This window comes from Sinohyriopsis cumingii, chromosome 12, assembly GCF_028554795.1.
Source record: "Sinohyriopsis cumingii isolate HCF-2022 chromosome 12, ASM2855479v2, whole genome shotgun sequence".
Taxonomy (NCBI): domain Eukaryota; kingdom Metazoa; phylum Mollusca; class Bivalvia; order Unionida; family Unionidae; genus Sinohyriopsis; species Sinohyriopsis cumingii.
The window spans coordinates 62,684,603-62,711,169 of record NC_142972.1 but is presented as its reverse complement, the minus strand read 5'-3'; the positions used below and the strand labels follow the sequence as shown (position 1 = coordinate 62,711,169).

General features: G+C 36.1%; 1 protein-coding gene across 1 annotated transcript; it reads right to left on the bottom strand.

Moving 5' to 3' along the window:
- LOC149786580 (uncharacterized) lies at positions 1-26,069 on the bottom strand. The gene is made up of 4 exons (XM_089977086.1): positions 25,882-26,069; positions 18,561-18,647; positions 14,831-14,894; positions 1-2,308 (listed from the first exon to the last, which is right to left on the bottom strand). The coding sequence occupies exons 1-4, from the start codon at positions 26,002-26,004 to the stop codon at positions 2,019-2,021; spliced, it is 564 nt and encodes a 187-aa protein (XP_089833212.1). The 5' UTR covers positions 26,005-26,069; the 3' UTR covers positions 1-2,018.
- Between the last annotated feature and the right edge of the window lie 498 nt (positions 26,070-26,567).

Below are 26,567 nucleotides of genomic sequence, written 5' to 3'. Positions count from 1 at the left end.
TAAAGCAATAGATACACTTTAATTGTTAAAAAATGTAGAGTTCAGCTCTTATACTTGTGGGCTGGCATAATATTGTTTACTACTATCTGCGGCAATCTATAATGACAAATGTTCTATTCATGTAAGAAATATAGGTCACTCAAGTTGCCCCATGTCAAATGCGCATGGCCGTACAGATGCGGCTATGGGATAGGTTTGGCCAGCTAAAAATAGTATCTGAAAATCTATAATATGTATATTTACTACTATACTAGATCTATAAAATATTGGTGTAAACTGTTGTGACTACCTAGCTATAGCTATCTCAGGAAATGTTGCATGCTAATTTTATGGATTTAACTTCATTTCCCAAAGCAAGGTAGCTACACATGGTGGCCATTATAACTGGTGCAGGAAGAAAAACAATCAAATTATTATAACTTCTTATAAGAGGTCATCTGGGCTGCAGCCAATGGACCAACCTGATTTATGTTCTGTCTCTGCAAAACTAAATCCCACAAAACAAAAACTCAAGAAGGTTTACTCTGCATTCCATACAATAGAAGACGAGGATACATTATCTTCCCACAAAAGCTCAAATTTTTGGTAGATAAAAGTTATATTAATCAATCAATTATAGAAACAGATAAGATTAGTTAATGATATTTTGCAACAAAATTAAAAGCTATGAAAATAACATTTTTCAGTAAAAGGTATTCCTATAGTTCAGATAAATTAAAAAAAATTAAGAGTTAACTTTGAGAGCATAAATAGCAATAAGCCATCACATATTTTCCCTATAACCATATGCACATAAAACCTAAACTTCATGCCAAAGTCGACAAGATTCAAAGCTTTATTAAGAAATCTGAATATTGAATATCACTGATGCCAACACCATGCATAAAAGACAATAATTACACGCATAATAGTTTAATTAAATTAAGAACCTGATAGTTATGACCCAAATTTCAAATGAAGTTTATAATTCATCAAAATTTCTATTAATTTTATAATTTCTAGAACTGCTATTTATATTGGCCATAGATGCTCAAGATTTTTGGGACCTAGATATACTTCTATTTTTATCAGGTGCAATTAAAAATGTTTAACAATGAAAATTTCTACGAATATGCTCAACCTTACGGCCAACTGTGGCATTAACAAAATGTTACACTGACATGGTTAAAAAATCTCAGATGAAAGGAATTTAACAATTTGACTGACTTAAGCTTTTTTTGAAGAAAATACTTTTTCATTGTTTTAAGGCAATATCTAAACAAGTTTTGAATAAATCTGACTTAAAAATACAAACAACCATAAGATAGAAAGATGGAAGGGTTTATTTTTCACCTACACGAGAAAATCATCATTGAACCATTTGGCCATAATAATGAAAAAGATGGGACTTTAAACAAATGATACGGATGTGAAGAAGTAATTTTGTTGTTTAACATAATTTATTACATTATGTCTACTTGACCTCAGGATTCTTATTTCCAAAAGTACACATTTTTGCAAATTCTAATTTTAACAAAATGCAACCATTAAGTGGTATTATTATGACCACAACCGACCATGATGACCTTGTGACAATTGTGTCTGCCTCCCAGCCATATGTGGAAGAGATAAAACTATGACAGTGTCTCCAAAAAATGTACAAGTATCTGCAAAATAATTTTGACCCTAACTTTACATTAAGTTGTAGCTAATTAATGTATGTATATGTGTTTTATCAGTACCGCAAGCAAGTCCTAAATGGCTTGAAGCTATGTTCTCAGTAGCAACCTGTCTAAACATTTCAGTTTTTACTCCTTGTAACATGGTAGCCCTCTACTATTATAATATTGTAGCATTTGGATTTGGTTGTTTTACTGTTGCAATGACCCAGCTTTGAACTTTGCAACTGGTGCCAGCTACTACAAAAGATAAGGCTTTATGAAGGCACAAAATGCCTCAAAGTAATTTTAATAAAATATGCACGCATTATTCTCTACATATTCATTCCTCTTACAAATATCCATGTGTAACAAAATTTACTAACTATCTCCTTTAATAAATTTCATCTTCTTTACTTCTGATGGGCCTGATTTTTCTGAATGGTCAACGTCTTTGCTATGCGATCTCTTTTCAATCTTTTCAGATTTATCAGAATTGTTTCCCTTTGGTGACTCTTCTTCCTCTGCTTTTTCTTTGGATATCTCCTCTGCTTTCTTCTCCTCATGAAATCCCAATCCAGTGTGATCCTTTTTGCCACCAGACATCTTGTGTTCCAGACTAAGTTGGTACTGCTCCTCTAGCTTACTGTCAATAGTCTTGATATCATCCCCTGTAAGCAAAATGTAAAAATTCATGGTTACCCTACAAACACTTTTTGTGACTTACTGTATGAACATATTTCATCTCAACAATGCAGTTTTTGTGTATTATGTGCCAGAAACCAACAACCTTGAATGGGTAATTGTCAAGCCATGCACATGTTTAAAATTCCTGCCTAGGACTCATATTTGCATATTTCCTCTACAGTGAAACTTCCCTACACTATTTCACTTGTAATCCAGTTTCCCATTAAGACTATCCACCCAACAAGGCAATTATCATACTCATCAAAAAACTTTTATAGCGATCACCTTTAGACAACTACTGAGATTACAGTAATTTAAAATATTAAGTGAAATTATTAGATGCTCATTTTTGTCTTCATTAACTTTACATTGTCAGAATCATGCTTGTTGTTGTTGTTGTTGTTGTTGTTGTTGTTGTAGGGTTTAACGCCATTTTTCTGCACACGACAGGCTATACGTGGCGGCCAGTATTAATGGTGGAGGAAGAACCCAGGAAAACCCCCAGAAAGAACCACCAACCCACAAGAAGCTACTGGCAAGCTTTCTCACATACCAACGTTGGCTGAATCTGAGACTCGAACCAATGCAGACAGAGGTGAGATGGCAGTGATCCGTAATGGAGAGCGCTTTAGACCACTTGGGGCCCCCACAGAATCATGCGGTACTGTACGATAATGCACACCTTCATATTGCACTCATGTGCATGACACATGTGCCCAACAGCAGTAGTGTATTAGGAACTACTTTGTAAAAGAAATCATGCACTCATGTAGTAGATGCTTTATGTTATGCTTAACTAAATTTGTTTCTGAATGAACTAAAGCAGCTGTTTTGTGGACTGCCACATACCAGCTGCTTTGCAATATTCCGCATTAACTTTTTTGATGCAATGTCTTGGATTTACTATAGCAATAGACACCAGAGAGGTCACAGAATTGCTAAGGTCTCTACAAACAGTATGCAAGTGGCAAGGCATAAATGTGTCTTCTGTAGCTGGGAATCAGAATGGCAAAAAATATACTTAGTTTTACATCCTGAACTTCCTCAGAATGTACTTTCCAAATTACATGAGCTATGTCATGGGTTCCAAAGCTTGATTACACATTTTGAAATTGTACAGTAATTTTGAATACATTCCAAGTGCAATAACAGCCCCCTTACTGCACTAAAAAATAAATGAACATTATATTCCATAGCATCTTTTTGATAATCACAATTGAAAGAGTTTGTCATGTTTACCCCGACCCAGAGTAGCCCAGTTTGAAACATGTATAATCAAGGTAATTCTGACGGGTCATTGTTTGATGTCGAACATTGGCGAAGGCTAGCACTAATCCGTTACGTAAGATTGTTGTGGCTAGAATAGAAGAACCGGACATTGGAGTTGCGAAGTCACAGACAGCCAATTATCACCTAGGTGTCGAAATGTTTCCAAGATCAAAAGAAATTGCCTGAAGAAGTGGGAGTGTCCTAACTTCTTTCCCCTGCAAACAGACAGACAGGTTGAACTGGTCGCTAAGACGATTGGACAGGGGCACAGCGCCACCCAATCAGAATCGAGAAGGGGGGAGACCTTGATTTTGGGTAGAATGATATCCCTGCGTTTTCTGGCAAAAGTTAGTTCGCTGAGAGAAATTACCCAGAGAAGAGGTTAGCGTAACTCTGAATAGCCATTCGTTATTGGCGGGAAAATTGTAGGTCGTATGTATACTTTATTAGTACTAGAATCGTAGTACGAAGAATTACTTTGTTTTGTTAATATGTTTGCATATTTTGAAGAAATGAGTTGATATTTGTAAAGAATTATATAGCTTGCCAGCCGTCGTAAGAGTTAATATTGTAATTTACTATGTGGGTATTTTATAGTAGACTAACACATATGTTCATATGATTATAGATTTTGCCATTGTTGAATATTTGTAATGTACAGACATGCGTCTGATTTTGTCAGATTGTAGTACGATGAGATTAAATATATATGTGTATATACTGATGTGATGCAATGTATTGATGTCTGTATAACAATTCGCTGATACTGTGTTATTACGCCATTGTTTACCCTGCAAGAAGTGTGTGGGAATTTCGATGTGTATGCATGCGTGGCCGAAACAGTGACAGCTATCTGATGGTTAATTGTCGTTATAGTGAGGTTCGATAAAACATTTGTTAACGCCTTGTGGTTTTTCACAGGAAGCTTTGAGGAACAGACCAGTTAAAGTTTGGTCCCGTTGTCTCGGATAGAGAGACGGAGGAAAGGAGGGAAAAAGAGGGAGAAGTTGAAGTCTGGGAGCGGAATTGGAGGAGGAGATAATAGAGAGGGAAAGGAGAAGAAAGGAGAAGTTGAAGTCTGGAGCGAAGCTGGAGGAGGAGATAGTAGAGAAGGAAACAGAGACAAAGGAGGAGTTAGAGGAACGGAAGAAGGAAAAATCAGCGGGAATAGATGAGTAGATGCAAGGACAGGGGGAAAATCGAACTCACACTGTAAACCACGGGATGAATTAGGCTGTCACTTGGTCGAGGGAAAGACGAGTGATTGGAAGTTATCGTTTTAAATTATCACATTTATTAAATTGTTATTGATTGAATTTCATCTTCGTGTTCTCTATAATTTAACCGTCGGCATTGCTGACTGGGGGCTCAGAGCTGTAAATCTACATCATCACTAATTTAACTTTCTAACCTAACGAGCCAGGGTGGAACTTTCAATTTAATTTAATTAAATTATATTGGGAGAACCCCACCCCAATACGACAGAACGTCACAGTGGGCGCTCCGTCCGGGATTTGAATTAGACATAAATATTATTTTACGACCTAAAAGTTTAGTTGTTAGGAAGTATTAGTGAACAGTGTGAGATATTTTCCATCCTATGTATTTTGAATTTTTATGATTTTCTCATCTTGTGTTTGTTATATTTGATATCTGCATGTTTGGTAGATCTGTAATTACTTGCAGTAATTGTGAAGCAAATATCGAGCAAATATCTTACCTGAACGAAATTAGTTGTTGTCGACAGGTAAGTATTTGGCTGGGAACTTGTAATCTCTGTCCATTGTTAGTAAGGTCGAGACAAGGTATCACTTCCTATTAGTATAACAATATGGCTACAGAAAGGCAAATGATCAAGGATTACCGTGCCATGGGGTCGGAAGATCTCGGATACGAGGGAGATCGCCTGGCAGCATTTATTGAAGAAAGAATCAAGGAATGGAAGGCAGAAAAAGCAGCGGAGAAGGAGCTGGCCAAGATAGCAGCGGACCGAGAGCTGGAGCTGGCCAGACTGGCTCACACTCTCGAAATGGAGAAGGTCAGGTTAGCGGCTAGGGACACCGATCGGGACGACACCAGCACAAGTTCTGGAGGGACTGGACGACCTTTCATCGACCACCGAATGGTCCAGATAAGTATGCCGTGGTTCAGCGATAAGGAGGAATCTATCGACGATTTTCTTGTTCAGTTTGAGAAACTCGCTCACGCTCATAAAATTCCTGAACAACATTGGGCGATTAATGCCTCAGCTTTTTTGCAAGGTGCAGCTCATGAAGTCTACCACGGCTCAGCTGCAGACGATGCTGACGACTACAATGCGCTCAAAAAGGCCCTTCTCTGCCATTATCGGCTGACCGGCGAAACATATCGCAAACTTTTTCGGGACTCGGCGAAGAAGGCAACGAAGACCCACTCTCAATTCCACACCCGTGTTCGAGGGTTATTTGAGAAGTGGATGAAGATGGCCGAAGTCGAACGATCGTACAACGGGCTACATGAGGTTATACTCAAGGAACATGTCCTGAGTACTTACCGTCGCGAGTTGACAGTCTTTCTAGCAGAGAGAGAGCACCGGACGCTCGAAGAGATCGCTAGCATGGCGGAGCGATACGAGCAGGCACACTCGAAAAGTGGAAGTTCCGGGGGTGCGGACTGACCCCGACCCACTGAGTCGCGCCGTGTGGTTGAGGTAGAGCCGGCTGTCCTTAACCGTCAGGGCGACGGGAGGGTCGGAGGGGCATCTACAGGTAGGGATGCCAACCATAGACCTGGACAGGCCTCACCCACGAAAGCGGGACTTGCAGGTCGGCGAGGGCCGCCGACGGGTTACAACTGCAAGCGCCCGGGGCATATTGCCAGGGACTGTCCCAAGGGCAGGCAGACCCAGGTGAATGCCGTCGCTAGGAAGGAGCGCGAGCCAGAGGCAAGCTGTAACCCAGCCAACCTCGCGTCTGCTACTGTCAACGGAGAAGGTGCCACCATCTTGTATGACACTGGGTGTAGCGTCCCAGCCCTTGTCGACAAGAAGTACGTTAAGCCCGAGGATTACACAGGGGAGGTAATCGAAGTTCAGTACACGAACAGCGTGCGCGACTCATTGCCAGTGGCTGTCATTGACCTCAATTCACCGTACGTGAAGGGGAAAATTGAAGCTGCATGCTTGGATGGTTTGTCGCATGACGTCATACTGGGATGTCGTTATTTGTTGCCACAACCGAACCCCGAAACCTGCACACCGATGCCGGTGAGTGCTGTGGAAACCAGGTCCAAGAGTCGACAGATGAAAGTGAAGCCGATGGAAGTTACATCGACACCGGTGAGTAACGTTCTTCCGGCCGAGCTGAGGAAGCTGCAACAGGACGACGCAACTCTGGCGCAGTTGCACAAATACGCTGCAGCTGGAACGGAGAAAAAGACTCCGAATGGCGCGGTGAAGTTTGAGTACAAGAAGGGGATCTTGTATCGCCACGCCAGGAAAGGCCGCAAACACTTTAAGCAAGTCGTCGTACCAAAAGAGAAGCGAGGCGAAGTATTAAAACTCGCGCACGAAAGTCTCATGAGTCGACACATGGGAATTGCCAAGACGCTTGACCGTCTTGTCAGAGAATTCTACTGGCCAGGGGCCCAGGGAGACGTTAAGCGGTTCTGTCTCTCCTGTGACAAGTGCCAGAGAATGGCACCGGAAACGGCTCATCGACCCGTCCCCTTGGGGAGTAAATCCGTTATCGATGAACCATTTCGATGCGTCGCAATGGATTTAATCGGACCGATAAAACCCGCATCGTCGCACGGGAATCGTTATATGTCGCGTACGGCAGTCGGAAGTTGTCAGCTGCCGAGAAGAACTACTCCGTATCGGAGAGAGAATGCCTCGGAATCGTGTTCGGTATATCACGGTTCGAGCGGTACTTATACGGGCGGAAGTTCATCTTGGAGACCGACCACCAACCACTCGCGTATCTCGCGCAAGCGAAATTGTCGAATGGACGATTGATGCGATGGTCACTGTTCTTACAACAATACCAGATGCAGATCAGATACGTGAAAGGAACTGAGAACGTAGGCGCCGATTTCATGAGCAGGAGCGCTGGAATGGTATAGATCGCCGTATATATATATATATTCATGTTCGCACTCAGTGTGTAGTGTCGCGATAATTTTGTTCTTTATTTCGTGTATTAATGCCATTGCATTTGAAGTAATTTTGAGGGAATAAAATCCCGATTTTATTCTCAAGCGTGGGGGGTGTGTGTCATGTTTACCCCGACCCAGAGTAGCCCAGTTTGAAACATGTATAATCAAGGTAATTCTGACGGGTCATTGTTTGATGTCGAACATTGCCGAAGGCTAGCACTAATCCGTTACGTAAGATTGTTGTGGCTAGAATAGAAGAACCGGACATTGGAGTTGCGAAGTCACAGACAGCCAATTATCACCTAGGTGTCGAAATGTTTCCAAGATCAAAAGAAATTGCCTGAAGAAGTGGGAGTGTCCTAACTTCTTTCCCCTGCAAACAGACAGACAGGTTGAACTGGCCGCTAAGACAATTGGACAGGGGCACAGCGCCACCCAATCAGAATCGAGATGGGGGGAGACCTTGATTTGGGTAGAATGATATCCCTGCGTTTTCCGGCAAAAGTTAGTTCGCTGAGAGAAATTACCCAGAGAAGAGTTTAGTGTAACTCCGAATAGCCATTCGTTATTGGCGGGAAAATCTTAGAGCAGGAAGGTCTAAGTACAGAAAGCTTCAAAAGGTCAGTAGATATTTGTTCGGTCTTTGTGGAATGCGACTGCATTTTAATTGTAGGTCGTATGTATACTTTATTAGTACTAGAATCGTAGTACGAAGAATTACTTTGTTTTGTTAATATGTTTGCATATTTTGAAGAAATGAGTTGATATTTGTAAAGAATTATATAGCTTGCCAGCCGTCGTAAGAGTTAATATTGTAATTTACTATGTGGGTATTTTATAGTAGACTAACACATATGTTCATATGATTATAGATTTTGCCATTGTTGAATATTTGTAATGTACAGACATGCGTCTGATTTTGTCAGATTGTAGTACGATGAGATTAAATATATATGTGTATATACTGATGTGACGCAATGTATTGATGTCTGTATAACAATTCGCTGATACTGTGTTATTACGCCATTGTTTACCCTGCAAGAAGTGTGTGGGAATTTCGATGTGTATGCATGCGTGGCCGAAACAGTGACAGCTATCTGATGGTTAATTGTCGTTATAGTGTGAGGTGAGGTTCGATAAAACATTTGTTAACGCCTTGTGGTTTTTCACAGGAAGCTTTGAGGGACAGACCAGTTAAAGTTTGGTCCCGTTGTCTCGGATAGAGAGATGGAGGAAAGGAGGGAAGAAGAGGGAGAAGTTGAAGTCTGGGAGCGGAATTGGAGGAGGAGATAATAGAGAGGGAAAGGAGAAGAAAGGAGAAGTTGAAGTCTGGAGCGAAGCTGGAGGAGGAGATAGTAGAGAAGGAAACAGAGACAAAGGAGGAGTTAGAGGAACGGAAGAAGGAAGAATCAGCGGGAATAGATGAGTAGATGCAAGGACAGGGGGAAAATCGAACTCACACTGTAAATCACGGGATGAATTAGGCTGTCACTTGGTTGAGGGAAAGACGAGTAAATTGGAGTTATCGTTTTAAATTATCACATTTATTAAATTGTTATTGATTGAATTTCATCTTCGTGTTCTCTATAATTTAACCGTCGGCATTGCTGACTGGGGGCTCAGAGCTGTAAATCTACATCATCACTAATTTAACTTTCTAACCTAACGAGCCAGGGTGGAACTTTCAATTTAATTTAATTAAATTATATTGGGAGAACCCCACCCCAATACGACAGAACGTCACAGAGTTCATATTTTTCCCACATTATGATTCCAAACATTAAATGACAGAACAGAAATACACATCCAAATGATTCAAGATGCTGCTCCCTCACTGCAAAACTCAGATATTACTTCTTGTAGAACTGACTCAGATATATCCAGTCCATAATCATGAAATTTAGTAGAATCAACAAAAATACCAAATTCTATTCATTCCAAATTTAATAAAAAGTTGTTGCAATGCGCATTCATTCATAATATGACTCTAAATTTCAATTTAAAGTAGACCAAAACAACAATTTATATTGGCAGTGATGTCAACCGCATGACTAAGTTCAAATTTAGCTGGGCGGAGTTACATGTGCATTTTAATATTGTTGTTGTGTACTGACGAATCTGTGCTTGTGTATTTAGTTTAAAATACAGCATAAATTCAGTAACTTTTTTTCTTGTAGTTTAATTTTGGTTATATAATTAAGCCTTAGGTAGAATAAGAAAATGAGCATATAATAAATTATTATGAATTTTAAGTGAAGACTTCAAATTATAAAATTTATAACATTTATGGTTCTTGTTATTGTCAATAATACTGCTGGTATTCCAGTATCTGCTTTGGTTTGGTGTGATACTTTATTGCATAGCAGCACATGTAGGTTATTTAGTACCAAGGCAATTGGAGTAAAGTGCCTTGTCCATGAGCACACCATGACAACTGACCCAATATGGTCCAATGGTAGGATTTGAACCCATGCACTTTAGGTTGTGAGTCTGGCAGGCTAACCAATGAGCCACTGCAGCTCCAATTCAAGCTTATGGAATTCTATTAATGGATACAACATCTATTCTGTTAGGACCTTAATGTACATGCATCCCATCTTTCGGATTGCCTAATTGATCCACTGGATGTGGAAAGAGGGCCAGGGGATTAAAACCCTCTGTGAGCAGTGAAAATCCACTTGATCTAGTGGAAGTCTGGCACAGATTTTATTGCACCCATACCGGGTTGTATGGCACCCTTTGCTGAATTCTATTGTATTTGCTCTGCATGTCAACACACTAAAAAAACTAACCCCAACACTATAAACATGATTATGGCAGGTGTCAATTTCATACCCTTACCTTTACACTATATAGTGGTAACAATTCTTGTGGTATTCACCAGTAGGTAAGCTTAATATACATAAAGATGAAAGTGCATAACATAGAAATATTATGTGGTTTTGAATTTCTTGGAGATCTTCCCTCCCATCTTTAATGGCACATATACCAGAAAACATTGGTTAGCTACAACACACAGAAACGGAAATTTACACACTGTTCTGCATCAAATGGTAACTTCGATGTTCTTTCTCAATACAAGATATTTCAGAAGAAAAAACTGCCTACTGGTTCTTAAGATGTCACGGTTTCCCTTTATTTCCATAATATTTCCAACACCAACTTGGAAAGGTTAAGTCATAATTCTTTCCAAAGCCTATTCTTCAAGAATAACATGGCATCATATATTAAAATTAGAAAAAAGTTACAGGAGCTATTGTATACTACAAAAGGATTTGAATGTACTTTTATCCTTAAACTTTTAAAATAATATTGGTGATGTGAGATTACAACAATTATTTAAAATATACAGAACTGTGTACACTGTATTAACAGTCACTCTTATCATTGGCCACTCATGTCATGAAGAAACTGATTTCAATGAGAAAAAAAGCTACATTCTGTCCCGACGTTTGGAACAAAACTACCTGCATCACCAGGCACTGATTGAAGAGTGAAAATTGTATTTTGAAGTCTGCAGCTGTGCATGTTAAAGCAGCTTCCTGCTTCAAGTCAACAACAATCGGTCAGGATAGTTCCTGCATGTACCAACAACTGTAAATATTGTCATGATGTGATGTTTCAAAATGAACATTAGCTGTTGAATGAAAATATTGCAAAACCACATGCCTTAAAACTAAAACATGTAAGTTTGTGATAAACAAATTTGGAATGAAATACATGTTGAATGCTAAGTTCTCATTATTGTGTAAAACTGTTCCTAGCATTAAATAAAAGGCAATGCATACTATTTTTTCCCCATATAGAAACCTCATGTTCAAATTAAATTTAGAAAAAAAGTGTGATGCACTAAACTTTCAATCAACATTACCCATAGCTTCTATCACTAACATGGAAACAGAAATTGATAATTAGAGAGCATGCATTTTTTAAACGTGCTAATTTTATCATCAATTAGAAATTTGTCAACTGACAAAATGTAGAACAAAATTTTATCAATCTCTTTATTTGAAATAAGTAAATAGGTACATTACAGCTTTTAACATTTCATTTTGTATTTAACAAGAATTTAATTGGGATTAGCCTGCTGTTAGTATGCTTTTATTATTTTCTTATGAGGCCAAAAGAGAAAATACGTGTTTCTGGTCAGCCAAGTGTATGTTTTTCATTACTGTCCCAAGCACTTTCCCCCCATATACTGATTTGTACATTTAACTGAGCCGATTCTGCCAAGTACATGAAGTGCTTAGTACAGTATATATATATACTAATCATAATAATATATATAATGTTCAGAAGAAGAAAAAACCCAACCTACGTACCCTAATTTTAAAACCAGAGTAACAGGAAGCACAATGGAGGAGGGAGCTTCTCTATTCTCAAATCTGGTCACTTAATACTTTTTACAAACTTTAGTCAAATGAGAGAGCATCACTGCAACAATCAAAGTAAACACAATGACTATATCTGAGTTTACCATATAATTAATACAAAATGTTCAAGATAAATAGGAAATAATATTATTTATAACCTCTGAAACCAAAACCTCTTCCACATCCAGTTCAGAGTAGTAAAAAATTTCTATAGGGATACCTGTTTAAAGCCATGAAAAATAAGCCACACGTTAATATCAATCAGTGCACTTAGATATATAGCCTTGGCAAACATGTGGCTTAGACATTTCATTAAATCTACAAGGAATTGATAGCTTAATATAGTACAAGTTAGACCAGGGGAAAAAAGAATTACAAGCAAGATGAAATACGACTTATATAAATCTAAACCAACGAAAGAAACTGGAAGCTATTTTGACTGTACAGTAAGTACAAATGTATCTACTGCAGATGCCTATATGACAACTAAGCCTGCAAAATAGTTGGCATTTTAGCTGAGATGCAACAGATGATATGAGGGATGTACAGGAGATATTAACTGCTAATGCAACATGGGAAAGAAGCCCCACCCACCTTTTACCTATTCTATGGAAAAGTATATCTTCAGAAGTTAAACTTCAATTATTATTGCTCTTAACTGTACTAGTCCAAAACTTGTTCATGTGACTTTGATTTCAGATTTGGTTCTTTAAGATTCAGTGCCTTTTGGGTAATTATGCACATAATTTCAATAATTACATTGTTGGCCTAATTGATAAACCCTGTATACATATACATTTGTACCAATGTTCTTCCAGAGACAAAATATTTTCAGGTCAACTTTATAAAAGGGATAACTGGGTCACAATGCAACAAATTAGTTACTAAAATGATAAACAATATTTGCCTGACATTCAGGTACTGGGGAGGGGGCGTTATGCTTTACAACAGATCAACAAAAGTAGGCTATTTAATGTCAATTAACTGAAGTAAAGTGCCTTGCCCAAGGGCACATCATGGTAGTTGACGCAGGCTGGTCCAATGGTAGAATCTCAACCCACATCCATTCGGTCATGAGTGCAACAAGCTAACTGCTAGCCCTCTACACCTCCCACACTTGGGTACAGCTTACAGTATTTGCAATGTGGACTGAAAGAGTGCACTGTACCAAATAAGTCACATCTGTGTTAACTGAATATAATACATATAAGTTAATTTCATAACAAAAATACTTTAGGGATTACATTTGTTCTTTACTTTCACCCAGCCATTTGGTAATATTACATGTAAACTTGTCAATTACCAAACCAGCAATACTACATTTATTGGTTAAGCTGTTGGCTATGTACTGTGATGTCACATGCTTTGTTAAGTCTGTATAAAAATATAAGGTTTACAGTCAAGGTAAACACATGCATAGCTCCAGAGAAAATGTGTCATATGGACACATTTGGGCAGCATGTACTACACAGGCTGGACTAGCAAAAGTTGTGTATTGGATAACGCTGTGTAAATTTCATTGTGTAGGAGTATGTAAACAATTTAAAGAGATTGAAAAAAATAAAATAAAAGTAACCGCATTTCTTTCATTTTTTTAATTAAATTTTACGAATGAAAAGAAACTAATTCTTATGCCTGATTTCTTTTCCCCGTTGTTTCTTTAAAGCAACCCAGCTCTCTCATCTAACCGATCTGGTGGCCTGGTGGTTTGAGCGTCCACCCCCGATGTGGGAGGTCGTGAGTTCAAACCCCGGCCAAGTCATACCAAAGACTTATTAAAATGGTACTAACAGCTGCCTCGCTTGGCGCTCAGCGTTAAGAGGTTAGTGTTAGGACTGGTCGGTCTGGTGTCAGGATAATGTGACTGGGTGGGACATCATGCTACATGTCTGCATGATCATGCCCCCAGTGCTAGACATCACTTTAAACTGCCACACTGCAGACATCGTAGTAATATGACTGGAAAATTGTTAAAGCTACGTTAAAAATCTAAATCACACACACACTCTATAATTAAACTTTTAATATTTTGTGAAGCACATAAACAGTCTCAGCATTCTTTGCTCAGAAAGTTAACGTTCTCTTGCATTACAAATAAGTGATTGTATTTGAGCAGGACAATCTTTGAATATTAAATGTCACTGAGTACAACTTAAAAAGAGCATTCTGTACTGAGTACTGCAGCTGAGCCAACAGGTAAGTTCCAAGCAATGTAGTGCATGTCCACTATTATATAATTTAATTTCTGTTACTTTCTAATTTGTGCAATAAAACTTAATCTGTCCACTACAAGCCATGATGACCACTAAATACAGTCTTTGAAGGAAACAAAATGAAAGGATTTATTAAGTACATTGTAGGATCATGGAATTTCCATAAAAATGTGACATAGTTGTTACAGACTATGAATCTGTTTACTTCTGTAGATAAACATTTTCATTGTTTTGAAAAAATATTGAATTTTAATAAATTGTGGAAAGGGCTTTTAAGTTTCCCACGAAGAATGACTGTTTGTTACCAAATGAATTTCAAAGATTGCGGAATGGCCCTTATGTTTCTAAAGTAGGATGAATGTCTGTTACATAGTAAAATTCATAATTTACCACTACCATGCAATTACTGAAAATTGGAAACACACAAATAAAGCAAATATGTAAACATAAAATGGCATTAAAGATCAGTAACAGATTACACCATGCATACTAAACATTGATATTTTTTATATCTTACATTTGGAATCCCTTTTGTGGGATGGTTCTTGATCTCCTATCACAAATCGTCCATGGTGTTCCTTCTGAAAGATAAGTAAAACTGTATATTAAATATGTCATCAACAAGAAGGGATTTAATTTTACCAATTAATACAAACTACAACACATTGAGGCCATTGCTTTTTATCTTTGACCCCAAATTTAAAAAAATTACAGTATTTCTCAGTCTGACACTGACACCCAAGGTAAATGGGGCAAGGTTGTTTCTCGTTCAAAGAGAGAATACAAGTCTATTTTAGAAAAAAATGAAAAACCATTTTGAAATTTATATTTTCATCAACTTATTATGATAATTATCCAACAAAAAGTCTTGTACAAGTCCTGATTTAAATAATTCAAGGACTATGTTAACCATAAATTATACTGCACATACAACATGATATATTACTACCAGTACTGGTGAAGTATACAAAATAAAAATATAAATTCTTTTTTCATCAATTTATCATATTCAATACTTTGGACTTGGAAGATAAAATAATTTGATTATAAAAATGATTTTAAAAACATCAATGTGTTAGACTGGTAAATCTTGATTGTATTATACACCTCTCCCTCAATAACTTGTGCATATTAAGGTCCAAAAACATAGGCCGCACTATAAGCGAAGGCACGAGTTACCAAAGGACCTCCCAAAAATCAGCTAGACAAAAGACATCCAGAGAACCGCAGGGATGGGGGTGGATGACTATTTACTGATTGAATCCTCGTTTTATAATCATGTCGAGAATAATTGTAAATAAAGTACTTTTTGATGAAGATCATTATTCTGTATAAATCACATTTTTTGCAAGATTTCCAACAATGAAAAATTGATAACATGTTTCCAACTGGTTTCAACAACCAACACGGCATGTGAAAACATTCGCATATTACATCACATCTTTTGTTTTGATGATTAGTCTGGTTTCCAGAGCGGTGTATAATAAGTTTTTCGAAACAAGGAGTCTTTGAAGCCAGGAACCAGACTAACTATTGATTCACAATCAAACAAGATTCCTTTTTATATAAAAAAATGCAACATTTCGCGAGACATTCATCTACGTCAAAACTGAATTTTTTAAAATTGTTAAATTAGTAAAATACTAATGCTGTAATTTCCTTGCAAGTAACAGTGAAACTTCTTAACATCCTTGAGAATATCACTACGTGAGAGTTCAGGAATTCTCCGAAAATCGTTTTCCCCACAAAGGCTTGCATCTGTGAAACAAAAAGCACTTTATTTCACGAAGTATTCATTTTGCTTGGTTGCCTTGCTATCTTTAATCAGTTATGATTGAGTAGGTTAATTTAAGGTAGTTTAATTAGATTACATAAACAATAACATTTATAAGTGTTCGAATGATCAACTGAAATGAGTTACCTGCCATACGACTTGAGGCGCTGGTTCTTAAGCATGTACGATCTGTATGCCTTTTATATCTTTTGTTTATTCTACCTCATTCATTAGATTCAAAAGATGAAATTAACATGATAATAGAAAAGGAAGCCCACTTTTTATTTAGTGCAACATTACAATAAATGTTTCCGCTAGTCTGATATCAAAACAAGGCACTTAATTAGGTTCCCAGAAAAACTCCTGCGGACAGAGCTGTTACAATAGATTGACACATTTTACGGTTTATTACAACACTGCATTTATCATGATTACACTTAAAAGGAACTAAAAGATGGAACTAGAACACAAATTTCAACTGATACTAAAAATTATTTAATTTTGGTATTTATTTATCAAAATATTGCCTCACACTAGGTGTAAGTGACATTTTCATTTTAAAAAATTTGTTGAGTCTCGTTAATTACAGTGACTTCTTTTTAAAGTTGATATTTCATAATGTTGATTAAAATTTAAAGGTTTTCGACAATAAAACAATTGACATCAGTTCCTGTTACATTACATTTTGATCACAATTTTCTTCAAGTTCAACAAATAGGAAAATATTTTTGGTATTTTCTGGTTTAAAAAATGGGATCCATGCCTGACCCTGCGCTTTAAGTGGGTTCGCGTGTTATCGGAAGAGTGGTGTAATATCACATTTATTAAATTATAATGTAAACAAATTAAGATTTATACTATATTTGTTTTCATGCTTCAGCAATATTACTTCTCATTCTTTCTTAGCCGGCTAATATCTAGATCAATACCAGAATTATGCAACAGGTCATCAGATCTGGTCTCATGATTATTATTTCTTTTTCAGTAACGGGCATAATTTATAATTTAAGCTCTTACCCTCACTTAATTGGAGTCTTTAATTAGTTAACTTCAGTCTTCTTCCACTAGTTGCCACTGTTTTAATTATTATTTTCATCTTTATTTGAGCTAACATTCCCTTCCTACTAATAATATATTAATGTCATGTCATTATTTCCAAGTCTTTTCCTTAAAAATCTAGTTTTTCAAATTTTTATTAGTAAAAATGTCACTTATGAAAGGTGGTGGGAACATTTTTGAAAATAAACAGCAATGAAATAAGTTTGTCAAGTGAAATTTGGGCTTTAGTTATTTGAATTTTGTTTCCTTGTAATCATAATAAATGTGATATACCATTCTACCATTGCCACTTATTAATTCTGCATGAAACAAAAGTGAATGAAAAAAAAGAGATTAAAGTTTTCTTTCTATACAGGCATTTATTTGAATGTGTTCTTTTACCTGAAATTTAATCAACACAATGTGATATTTTACAGCTGAATAATCTGACACACTTAAATAAGAAACCTATAAACATCCTGGACTCACATTTCCATCCAATTCTGAACATAAATGATTTTGCAGCCCACTTACAGTGTATTTCTATGATATGTAAACCTTTTGGTTTCATTTTCTTTACCAGAATTACATCCAGTACATACTGTCTGTCTGCCAGAATTGCTACAATCAAGCTCATCTACAATATTCTGCTTTATACCCGAAAAAAATATTCAAGATTCCTGACTAAGGAAAAGTACACATTTGTTCAAATAAGTAATTATGATATCAATAAACTGCTGGGTTGATGCCTCTTCTATCGTCATGTTTAATTTGTCAAACAAAATAAATCAAATACATTGCAGGGACAGACAACTAGAAGTTTCAATATCTTGACAATATATGGAATATGATATTAAACATAACTGTTCAAACATCATGGAATAATTTTGAATGTACTGTTTAGAATGGTGCTTATTTAAGAAAAGTTTCAAAACACACATGCATGTGATTAGTCAACTGATCAAAGCTATCATCAGGCATTTACAACCATGTTTAGCTCCTTACCCACTAAGGTCCTGTGTATCTTCACCTAATCCCAATAAGACCCACCCACCCAAACAAAAGAAACTTTAAAATAACTTGAACTCTTTCTAGTAACATGGACAATATATTATTCATACTAGCTTTGATGAAACAGATCAAATGTAAGACAAGTTTGCCACAGCAAACTTCCTATCAGATAATCAATTATTTTTGGAATTTTCTTGCATCGGAAATTAACAATATATTTTTATATGTAGTTAAGGGTCCCAGAGAACCTTCTGTGGAGATCTACATGGACAGGTGCTCTTTGCAAACTATAAATCTTCATACAAACTGGTTGCTCCTGTATTGTCTGAGCTATTTACTGAAAGTACACAATAAACTGAAAGAAGACATATTGTATAACCAAGTAAGCCTTTGAGAATTGATGAAGTATATTCAACAAATGTACCTTTGCAGCTCCCATTAGTCTCAGAAATTTCTTTTTTCTTTCATCATCTCCAAGTTCTGCAGTTTCCCAACTGTTAGGTGAATGAACCTGGGACAACAAAAAAAGGCAATTATGGATCACCCAGAAATAAACTAAATAACGTTGTAAAATCATCAGAACTTCTAAAAAAACACTGTCTTTCAAAGCGAACATTAATGCATACTTTAATTTTTCATTGCAAGCAACCACCAAAATCCAAATACATGTATTTCTGGTACCAAAACGCTAACAACCGATATATACCAAAACTGATACATAATATTTTGTAAATAAATGCAGCTATAATTATAATGCGTCCAGTAATAAATTGGCTATGAATCTCAAAACAGAATGTAACTTCTCTGTAACAGGATACCTAGATATGAAACGAATGGGGTGATTCTAAAGGGGTAATATATACTCATGACAGGTTTGCTATGTAAATACTTCAACTGATATATCCACCTCATTGGCAGAATTACTGTAACTACCTAGGTTTCTTTATGGTTCTTATTCATTGTAATGTATTTTGGATTTGGCTTCAAGGGTACTTCATCCATTGTAGAGCAGGGCTATTGCCAATGGGGCATTCTTTAGCCAGATACCCTGTGGTGCATCAAGAAGGTGTGAAGAAACCTGGACCCAGGCGGGAAAAAATTAAAAAAGGGGATGAGAGAAGCTAAATATTCCAGTGGGATGGGCTTATCCTTTAGGCAGGAAAAATGTTTAATTATTAACTGTAAGCACACAAAGAGACATTAGTGCACAGTTAGCTCCTGCAGGGGAGAAACATATTTTCTGCAGTAGAGCAGAAAGCTGTTCAACAAGGAGTTTTAGCTAAATGCACTCTGAGACTTAACTCATAAAAGAATGGAAGTTTAACTAAGTAGAACAAGTTTGAAAAGATAAGACAATATCTTGGCTGAGTAACTGTCTTTGATTTTGTTACATATTTCATTTATTAGAATACTGAATTATAGCTTATTGAATTTATACGATTGAATTATGATGTGTACTTATATTTGTCAGAATGTAGATTGAGAACTATGCATAATTAAACTGAGTTGGATTTATGTGTATTTGTATCTGTATGTATAATTCAGTAATTATGTAGGCAGGAGACAAAGACTGTATGTCCCTTTGTTTCTTCAGGAAGCTCCCAGGGTGCTATGAGAGATGGCACTGAGATATTCCCAGCCTGCTCGCAAGGAATGAAACTGAGAGATTGCCATAGTGCTTGTGAGAAATGGCAATGAGAGCTCCCCAAGAAACTCATGCGAAACAGCACTGATAGATTCATGGGTGTACTCATTGACATTGGATGAATAAGGAGGAATGAGTTGGGAGAATAAGACAGAAGGAGGAAAGTAAATACATCAACAGCAGATGAGTACCAGTGCCAATGTACTAAACAGAGACTCTCTCACCATAGATCATTAACCTTCACATGATGAATTAAATGTAAAGTGGCATTTAGTTAACATGGCCAGTATTGTCTAAAAAAAATGAACATAAGCTTTACGTTCAAATTTAAACTGAAGATTTATTCCACGAGATTATTTGAACTGATAATTTATAATTCACAAAATTGTTAGCTATTCAACCTAGAATTGTTCTATGAATCTAGAGTGTCAGCAATACTAACTGGGGGCTTGGAATCATTAAATGTTAATGCACACCTTCTGATTTGATCTGTTTTAATGATTTCATATGGCTCTTAAGAGCTGAAAGCTCCATGTTGGAAATATCAAGTTCTTTCCTGCATAGCCGGCATGAAGCTTTGGTATTAATTTTGGATAACTAGCATTCCATAAAATGTAATGAAATAATCCTTAAATTGAAAATGCTGATTAGTTCTCAACATTTTGACACAAAGAACATGGACATCCCCCATGCATTTATCCGCTACAGTACAACCATTCATCTCAACATCCCCAGGACTACGGTGATATTTCCACCAACGCACACATCTTCATGATTATTTGGGGTGAGGGAGGGTAGTAAAAAATTCAAATTTCGCATACATGTGAAATATTTAAGAGTTGACTAGTTGTCAGTAAGTAGGATTTACACTAGGAGAAAATACTGGAAATTCTAGTTAATTAAAGACAAGACTAGTCTGAAATACACTTGTATATTGACCCATTGCATTTGTGTAGCATATTAATAAGGCATTAAGTACTCGACATGTATATGACAAATTAATGAATCTGAATATGCGCCACATTGTTAGAAAATGCATGTGTCACATCCTGTTAGTAAACATAAATTATAAAAAGTAGTCCTAATTTGAACTGCATCTCATTGACAATAAAAACGTGTTAATAACAATTCATTGTCATATTCATCGTCACCACTAGCCCATGGCTGTATAGTTTTTTGCCTTTTTTACATGCCTGATCTGCCAAGACAACTATCAACTACCATGGGGATGAGGCTATTCACAGGGAAATAAAAACATGTAAACAAATTAAAACGTTTAAAAAAAAAATTTGTGAGAAGCTTCACATTCAATTAACTTGACAGCCAGATATCTCATTTTAAAAGATTTAATTGGCAATTTATATCACAGCTGTCAATGTCTAAAATCAATCTTTTATTGTTTTGTTAGTAAAATATTGGTGTCATGATTTCATTGCCATAGTGAAAGTTTTTCTCAATCATGAGGATATCACAGTGCCAATCCAGGAATTACAAATACAAATTCTGAAACTAGATTCTCATTAATAAAATGTATCTGACAACCAGAATTTTATTTTATGAAGTATTTGTTTCACCTGATTGTCTTGCTATCTTTGATCGCATTCATTTTGTGCTAATTTAAGACAGTTTAATTATATCATGTGCACCAAAACAACTGTAACATTGTTTGATTAATCACCTGAAAAGAGTTGACCTGACACTTAGACAAGGGCACTAGCTCTTACGAAGGATGGATTTGCATGCCTTTTAACTTTTCATTCATTCCACCCCCTTTATTTGACGCACAACACGTAATTTACTTGGTAAAATGTCAGCTTATAATTCACTGCAACAATTCAATAAATACTGTGCAAATCAGGATCAAAATTCCATCAGCACTTAATTAGTTTCTCACAGAAACACTCATGGACATGTATGTTACCATAGACTGCTATATTTCATGTTTGAATACAAAAGAGCACATTGTATTTATGATCATCAGACATTACATTTAAACCAAAACTAAAAGACAGAACTAATACACGAATTTCACTTTGCAAAAAAACTTATTTAATTGGTATTTATTTAATTATTAAATTTCTGCCTCAAGTAGGCATTACTGACATTTTAATTGATCAAATTTTTTTGGCACTGTTATTCATGGTGTACCAAGAATGTTTTATTTTAAATTTTAACAAAATTAATAACTTCTTATTAAAAGTTAATAATTTCATAATGTTGATTCAAGTTCCAGGTCATAACAACAAGCAATATATCAAGGTTTCGGTTAGAAACTATATCATGATTTTCTTTAACTTCAACAAATATGTGTCAATTTTCGGGGGAACTTGCTAGTGTAAAAATGGGATACACAAATAACCCTGCATTATAAACAAGTTTGCAAGTTATCAAGGTATAAGCGTATTATCCAAAACTGCTTACTGTTTGTTTCTTTATATTCAAAAGATTATATTCAATTTCATGCAAATTTGTCTTTTTCTTTTTGCTGACACAGACCTGCTAAATTAAAGTAGAATGGGGGTTGGGGTTGGTTTAGGGTTATGCTCACTGCTGTATCAAAAACAGATTAGTCTTACAGAAGTTGACAAACATGGTGGAATATTAGCTATGATGTCGTAGCCTCAGCCATGTTGAGGCTGTTATCTGCTCTTATATCTTACAACAGAGCAAATATAACTATTGCCAAAGGCACAAAAAAAATTGTAGTTAAAGTTTACTACCTAAGCAGAGTTATGTTTTTCAGTAAGTTTGGCTAATGATAAAGTTATCAAACATATATCAGGTAAATTATATTTGAATGTTTCTGCTTGCCATACCTTGTCCACGATGACTGGTAAAACAAGATTCTTGTGGCAATTTGTTTTAAAAAAATAAGGCTTGTTATGTCACATTTAAGATATGTTATTCAATGTATACCATAATAATATGATCTGTTTACTTTTCCATATAAGACTGCAATGTCCTTATAAAGAACATGAAATGGGGCTGAGAATGGAGGTAGTTACCAGATGAACTAACATGCAGATGATTTCGAACAAAAAAATTCATAAAAAGAAAGCGAACAGTATTTTTGCAAACGCATGCAGTAATTCTGGTATTAAAACAAGAGCAATATTTATTTTCTTGTGGTATGTATGAGGAAAATGTAAAAATAATTATAGGTTACTGCATTTGTATGGGAAAATATGAACGAGTTTTTTTGGATGGAATACTGCACGAACTTGTGAATGCAGTATATCCTTCTGAAAAAATGAGTTCATATTTTCCCACACAAATGCAGTAACCTTTTTATTATATGCTCATTCTTTATTCCACCTAAGGTTTAATTATATAAACAAAATACACTACAAGAAATAATGTAAATGAATGAATGCCGTATTCCAAACTAAATACACAAGCGCAGATTTGTCAGTACTCAATGACATCATTATTAATGCGCACATAACTCCCCCCCAGATAAATCTGAACTTAGTCGCGAGCTCGACATAACTTTCGAAAGAAAAGGGCATGTCTAGTTAAAATTTAAATTTGCAGTCATATTGTGAATGAATGCTCATTGCAACAACTGTTCCATTTGATCTGGAATGAATATATTTTGGTATTTTGTTTCGATTTGATGAAAGTTTGTGATTCTGGACTGAATTCATCTGTGCAAATTATACATGAAATACATCTGATTGAAGTGGCGCGGGAGAAGCTTATTTATGTCTGCAAATGTGTCTGTTTCTGTCACTGAATGTTTTTGAAATCATAACGTGGGAGAAATATTAAGTCTTTCAATTGCAATTATCAAAAAGATGCTATGGAATTTAATGCTTATTTCATTTTGCGTGCAGTAAGGAGGATGCAACTTATTTTAAAGTTTGCTTTCCTGATATTTTTAATGAAATTCATAATAAAAATGCGGGCAAATAACTTGCTATTTTTAGTTATTGAATTTGTTGTAACTCCGGTATGTAAATCCAGATCACCTAGGCGCTTTATATTAAGCATTACAAATGGTGTGCAAACTGTTATTGTCACACTGACCAGGATCATAGTTAAACAAAGAAAGCAAAGAGAACAATGTGGTGATTTGTACAAGGTGTGGAAAATCCGGCCAAAAGGCTGAAGACTGACAATAATGAGGACAAAAGGGAACGCGACAAACAGTATGATAAAGAAAGTAGGAACCAAACTTTTCTAGAGAAGTGGAAATGTGGTGTGTATAATATTAATCTTTATTGTTGTGTTACGTACATGTATTTTGAGGACTAATGGATTTGCTGCGGACCAGCATGTCTTTTGTCCTGTTAGTCCATTTGACTAGTTAATAAAAAAGTTATTTTCGAACCCTGTGTTGTTTTTGTTTTAGTGCATGACCTAATATCCAAATAACGGCCTTGTATAGCGTGTTCCAATGTCAGTTGAGTAGTCCAAGTTTCAAGACAATCTCACATACTTGGCAGCCTATATCAATACTCTTCCACTAATTCATGTGTAATTAATATACTCACTGTACTGTCTGAAAATATGACACTAGCAAATGTATGCATTTTCATGTTCTGTTGACATACATTTGAATTTGTTGCATTACCAAATATGCCGAATTATGTTTAAGTTGGTTCATGTGGGGGATATGTTTCTTCAACAAAACGAAACATTGCTTACAGTCCTGATAGGTATAATATATTTTAATTTGTTTCATTAAAGAATAATATTTCAGCTTAACCTGATTTCAGCAATTTTGGCTTTCGTTGCTTTCCAGCCAAATGAATTGTATGCCAACGAAACTTGAAAACAGGACCATTTTTTTGTAAGAATATGAATTGATTAGAGAAAAGACATCAGGGTAAGTAAATTCTGATACAAACATTAGAACTTTACTTTGTAGAAAAGCGTCGTTTCTGATATTCATGAAAATTTGACTTTCGTTACACTGTTAGTCGATATCAAAACATGCTTCACAGCGCCGTAGGACCCATCACCCCCAGAATAAAAATATTGGGTGATGTGTCTTACATTGTAGGACTAGTTTGTTTCCCTACCACGAAGTAGGGGTACTAATATTAACACCAGGCGGATTACATGTACACAGACTAGTCCTACCTGTAAGACCCGATGCTGATATTTATGTTGTAAGCGTCAGGGTCTTACAGCCTAACTAATGGCGCTGTGTAGTGTGTTTTGATGTTGACTAACATCATTACGAAAGTAAAATTTTCAGGAATATTTCACACAACTGACAACTAAAATAATGATGCTTTTCTACAAAGTAAAGTTATAATGTTTTAGTCAGACTTTACTTACTATGATGCCTTTTCTCTAATAAATTCAAATTCTCACAAAAGAAATAGACCCGTTTACAAGTTTCTTTGGCCTACTTTTCAGTTGGCTGGGAAGGGATGAAAGCCGAGAATGCCGAAATCGGATAAAGTTGAAACATTATTTTTTAATGAAACGAATAAAAAAAAATATTATGCCTATTGGAACTGTAAGCAACGGTTCGTTTCGTTCAAGAAACATATCCCAAACATCAACCTACTTGAACTTACTTCAGCATATCTCGACTACCGTCACATTGCAACAAATTCAAATGTATGTCAACGGAATGTGAAAATGCATGCATTTGCTAGTGTCATATTTTCATTCCACCAGGATAAAGACAGCACAGTAAGTATATTAATTACACATAAATTAGTGGAAAAATGTCGATATAGGCTGCCAAATGTGAGATGTTCCTGAAACTTTGATTACTCATTCCGATGTCAACGACATCGGAACACACTATACAAGGCCGTTATTTGGAAAGTAAGACATAGCACCTCAACAAAATCAAAATGTGCTATGTCTTACATGTAGGACTAGTACACAGACCCCTTTTCAGCATGACTCGACTGAATGGTGCTGCGCATTTTGTCAATGTGAATTTTGTTTAAATAGTTTGTGCACAAAAAAAATCGGGATTTCTGCCTACATTTAGTAATGATGAGGCGACAACTCAATAAGAAATACGCGAGTATCATTTGCGAAGCTGTGTGGAGCAACCTATTGTCTTGAAATAAACCACTATGAAGTTTGGTGTATTATTCCTAAAGAATTTTAATTTCCAAATGATAACCTTGTTGGGATCTATCTCATCTTCCTTTGTCGGCAGATTTTCTGTCGTTTTGTCACCTGAGCCTTGATTGCAATCGTTCTTTGAAGCACTCATGTTTTCCCTCTTTCCAGCAGTGTTTACCATAGCAGATAAACTTTGTCACCCTAACTTCTGCCCCAGGAAAGTTGCGGTCACCGGAAGTCAAATAACCTCTTAACCACCGGAAATATAGCCATCCAAAATTCGCGTGTCAGCTATGCTGAATATATTGTGTAATACTTCTTTAGGAAAAGTTACTGACCATATGAGTTAGAAAGAAATTTGAATTGCTATATTACTACTAACTGTTTATTTAAAATATGAGTTTAACCTGTAACCATTTGTTAGTTATAACAGTAGTGCATAAAGTAGTACATGGTATTATTCCGCATAGAGAGTCCCAGAGTAATACATTTCCTCGTGGCTCAAGTTGATGGAAGCAATTTCGATCTGCTTTAGCATGTGCCGCGTGAAAGTAATAAACCGGATGTGATTAACTAGTTTTGGATGAAACTTAGCACGGTTAAGGCAACGCTGCTTTTCATGCTAAGGAAACGTAAGAGATTATATTATAACATAATATTTATTTATCGTGGCACATCATTAGTTAAGAATAAACATTCGACGTAAGAATATTTAGAGGTATTTTAAACTTGGCAATGATTTCA

Bases quoted from the DNA above. Each gene is read 5' to 3' on its own strand.
- LOC149786580 (XM_089977086.1), bottom strand. From the start codon at position 26,004: ATGGTAAACACTGCTGGAAAGAGGGAAAACATGAGTGCTTCAAAGAAC. The intron at 14,895-18,560 runs GTACATTTGTTG...CTTATCTTTCAG, and splicing joins GACTAATGGGAGCTGCAAAG to AAGGAACACCATGGACGATT. The intron at 2,309-14,830 runs GTAAGATATAAA...TTTTGCTTACAG, and splicing joins CCACAAAAGGGATTCCAAAT to GGGATGATATCAAGACTATT.